The sequence below is a fragment of the Onychomys torridus genome, chromosome 20, assembly GCF_903995425.1.
Source record: "Onychomys torridus chromosome 20, mOncTor1.1, whole genome shotgun sequence".
Classification (NCBI taxonomy): domain Eukaryota; kingdom Metazoa; phylum Chordata; class Mammalia; order Rodentia; family Cricetidae; genus Onychomys; species Onychomys torridus.
This window is the reverse complement of record NC_050462.1, coordinates 48567563-48571847: the sequence shown is the minus strand read 5'-3', so window position 1 is coordinate 48571847 and position 4285 is coordinate 48567563. Positions and strand designations below refer to the sequence as shown.

At 35.8% G+C, this 4285-nt stretch overlaps 1 protein-coding gene across 1 annotated transcript; it reads left to right on the top strand.

Annotated features, from left to right (window-relative positions):
- The first annotated feature begins 522 nt into the window (after positions 1–522).
- Positions 523–1467, top strand: LOC118570802 (olfactory receptor 12-like). The gene has a single exon (XM_036169413.1). It carries the CDS (start codon positions 523–525, stop codon positions 1465–1467), a length of 945 nt encoding a protein of 314 aa, XP_036025306.1.
- The last annotated feature ends 2818 nt before the right edge of the window (positions 1468–4285 follow it).

Sequence of the window (4285 nt, the reverse complement as noted above, 5' to 3'; positions counted from 1 at the left end):
TAAAATCAGAAACTTGTTAATGTAAACTGTGGATTTAAAGGAAATTAGTTTCTTAGTTAATGGCCCTTGCTAGAAGTCATTTTTATCACTTTTCTAGTTTGAATATTAACCAATTATATAGCTGTTAACATTTATATTCAAGAGGGTCAACTATTACATATAAATCAATCTTACTCTAACATACTTTCAAAGTTTCAAAATGTGTTAACATATGAAAATTCATGCTGTTATTCCAGTAGCAACAGAGCAATTATGAGACATTTTTGTGTACAATTATACATGTTGTAAAGTTAATGAATATGATTATACAATTTAAAATTCAACTTCATAGTATGTGATGGAACTATTATTTATAAGCATTCTTTTCTACTCTGTGATAGATTATTGAGTAGTAAATGAGCATGTTTCTCACTCTAGTGACCTGAAGTCACTTAAATCTATTCTTAATATTTTAATTTTCTGAATCATAAATTTGGAATAAACTTTTTTTTGGCATTTTCCAGTTTGATCACCATATTAGCTATGAAGAATGAGCAGAAGAGGAATTACTCAGAGGTAACAGAGTTCATCCTGTTGGGATTTAGAGCCCCTCCAAAGTTTCAAGTGTTCTTATTCTTAGTGTTCCTAATGATCTACATGGTCACTGTGGTAGGGAATGTCAGCATGATCATTGTCATTAAGATGGAGTCCAGACTCCAAACACCTATGTATTTCTTCCTTAGAAACTTGTCTTATTTAGATCTCTGCTATTCCACATTCATTACTCCCAAAACCTTAGCCAACTTCTTGACAAGTGAAAAGAAAATTTCCTACAATGGTTGTGCCGCCCAATTCTTCTTCTTTGCTTTGTTTGTTACAACTGAAGGCTTCCTTCTTGCTGTCATGGCATTTGATCGATTCTCAGCCATTTGTTCCCCTCTCCATTACCCTGTGCACATGTCCCAAAAGGTATGTGTTCAGTTGGTAACTGGCTCCTACATCTGTGGATGCATCAACTCCATAGTACAAACAGGATTCACCTTCAGCTTGCGTTTCTGTGGAGAAAACAGGTTGGACCACTTTTTCTGTGATGTCCCAGCTCTGATTAAGATCTCATGTGTTGACACCTTTGTGAATGAGATTGTACTGTTCATTCTCTCTGCTCTCATCATCATCTCCACCACAACCATCATTCTGGTCTCCTATGGGTACATTCTTTCCACTGTTCTGAAGATCCCTTCCACCCATGGCAGGAGTAAGACCTTCTCCACTTGTGGTTCTCATACAGCAGTGGTGAGTTTATTCTATGGAACTGTGTTCTTTATGTATGCCCAGCCTGGGTCCATCTCCTCACCAGAGAAAAGCAAGATTGTAGCAGTGTTTTATACACTTATAATACCAATGCTGAACCCTTTAATATATAGTCTAAGAAACAAAGATGTAAAAGATGCTGTGAAAAAAATATTAAGTGTGAAATATTCTGAGTGATATTTATGAATCCTTTATTTAGTGAACAAAATTTCTTTTCTAAGTTATATATGACAACAAATATAATTTTATAATTATTGTTGAATAATAATTCTACTGCAAATGCGTAGAACATTATTTTGTTTGTACTGAATATAGGAAAGCAAATAACTTCTCACTTTATAATATAATTTCATTTTATTAAGAAGTAAATATGAAAATTTATCCTTATATAACTGTTAAAAATTATGCCTTATATATTGCACTCTTTTTTGCTATAAGTTCATGACATTGTGATAGTGGCTAAAATGAAAGCATGATCATATCATACATTTTGGATGAAAGCTTATTGTGCCCCAAGTAGTCACATTTACATCCTAGGAACTATCACCTTTGGAGATAAAAAAAAAAAGTGTATGTGAATCATTTTTTCACACAAATATGTGGCAATCATATTCTGTTAAATTGTATTTCCTCATTTACCTTTTAATATAAGGTATTTTAGTAAATAAAATTCTGTACAGTTATTTTATATTATTTTAAACATCTCTTCTTGTGGGAAGGAGAGCAGATAATAGGACTCTTAAAGCAAAATGAAACTTAAATGACGCAGAAAGTTCATGAAACTTAATAGGCTTTGGGAGATCAGGATTCCAAGGGTATAAAACAGTAAACTGCTGTGGGGGATAAGACTCTCTTTAGAGGAGGTGGTCACACATTAAACAGAAAGGTGCACAGATGTAACTTTCATGAGTTGTCAATAAGAGTAGTTTGGATTTGGAGGTGATTTAGCTACCTTGTGGCATCTATCATCCTATAAATGCACTCCAATAAATTTATTGGATGTTGGTGGAAACACTGGGATAAGTAGATATTTATTCATGTCTTCATGCTAAAGTCACACAACACATTCGGTAACCAAAGATGGACCAAATACACCAAAGAATGAATTATGAGAACCAGTTTTTGGCTCTTGTTATAGATGACAAGACTTGTGATTGAGAATGATTTATCTGAGGGTGAAGTGTTCATTGGGGGCAGTCAGTATATGTCTACAGTTCCCCATATGTTATAAAATGGTGTTCCTCTTTCATGTTGTGGCAATTGGATACTCTTGTGATAGGAGATACTTCATGCTCCAAAGAATGATCCATCCAAGAGTGGAGTAGAGTTTTAGGGGAAGTGTCTTACAGTCTTTCTCTATGAAGAACATGGCGGCATGCCTCATGGATGAACGGGAATCACTTAATAAGTAAAAGAATAGCACCAAATGGGTGTGGACTAGAGTCTATTGTAGTTAATGAAAGCATGTAAGGGATGGGGATGTAATCTAACTCTGGCAATTATTTCATGGGCTTTACCACAAACATTAAGACATGGACCTGAGGCAGAGGTGCCTGTCCTGAAAAATTTAGCTATGTAAGAGAGGAATTACAGTAGGAAAAATGCATGAGGATGCTTAATCATTAGCCTGAAATTTGTCAGAGAATATAATAAGAAAGAAAGATGAAAAGGGAGTATTTGTTTGTCATTTATTATAGCTATCATAAAGCAAAGGCAAGATTGTACAAATTGGAAATGTGCTAAACATTTCTTCCTGGGATCTAAAGACTTGAAACTCATGGGAAGTACTGGACAGTGAGGAGAAAAAGCTGAAGTAATAGAGCATACCATTTAGGTCTAATAATGATTGAAAAATGTGATAATCTTGGAGTACTCTGTATATGAACTGCTTTAAATATGGAAGAAATAAGAAAAGAATGAAAAGGCCTTCTAAAGCCTATATTCTGAGGTTGGGGGACATAGGACTGAAAGGGACTCCAAGTGTTATGGAAGCAGAGAAACAGAGAAATATGTCAACCCCTCCTTCCTTGAGACAGGTTCCATAACCTGAAGCAGTGAAAGGGAACTCATCCCCTGACAGACTGGCTATAGGAGCATCTGTCTATTTCTCTCTGAGGCCATGAATTTAAGAAATTGGAGGACAATAGCTGAAGAATCAGTGTTCTGAGGTAACTTGATGCTCAGTTCACAGAGGAGTTTTAATAAAGTAGTTGATATAGAAGAGACCTTCCTTGGGACTGGTATTGAGTGTTAGTAGATTTGCTGTACTCAAAAAGTGGGCATGATTTTTATGAAGTAAAAGAGATTGTAAAGATATGGATGAATTAGGCCCTCATTTAAATTGGTTTCATAAAGTATTTGGTAGAGAAAAAGCATGGAGCAAAACAGATAACAACAGTGCTCATCTAGGTCTTTTGAAGGTAAATATGGAAAGATTCTCATTTATCAAGATGTCCTAGGGAAAATACAGGCAGAGAGCAAAGTCATTGAATTTATGAATAAAGCCCAGCAACTGTTCACATAAGAAACAAATGGCATAATAATATAGCCTACAAAGAGTAGACAATTATCCTCCCAAAGAGTACACTGTGTACATATCTCCCAAGGTAAAACAACAACAACAACAAAAACCAACATATTGGTGGCTGAGAATGTTCACCTAATCTGGAGCACCTTCAGCAGCTATGTGTGGACAATGGAGAGCTAAGGTTGTAGTCCTGCTTTTCTCTGAGCTTTAGGTTTCCTGAATAGTGCAAGCTGGCCCAGCTAATACCACTAGGACCAAAGAGATGTGCAGTGATCCTACAGCAATATCCAAACCCCAGGATAAGGATAGTATAGTGGTCACAGAAAACAACTGTGGATTAGGGAGTGCCAGATGTGGTAGCATACCCCATGTGTGCTGATGACCCCCAACATTGGTCTTTTGAGTAATGTTTCATTCAAGTCATCTTCCATGCTGAACCGAATCATGATACTATTTAATCTTATTATT

Coding starts and splice junctions, on each gene's coding strand:
- LOC118570802 (XM_036169413.1), top strand. CDS start 523: ATGAAGAATGAGCAGAAGAGGAATTACTCAGAGGTAACAGAGTTCATC.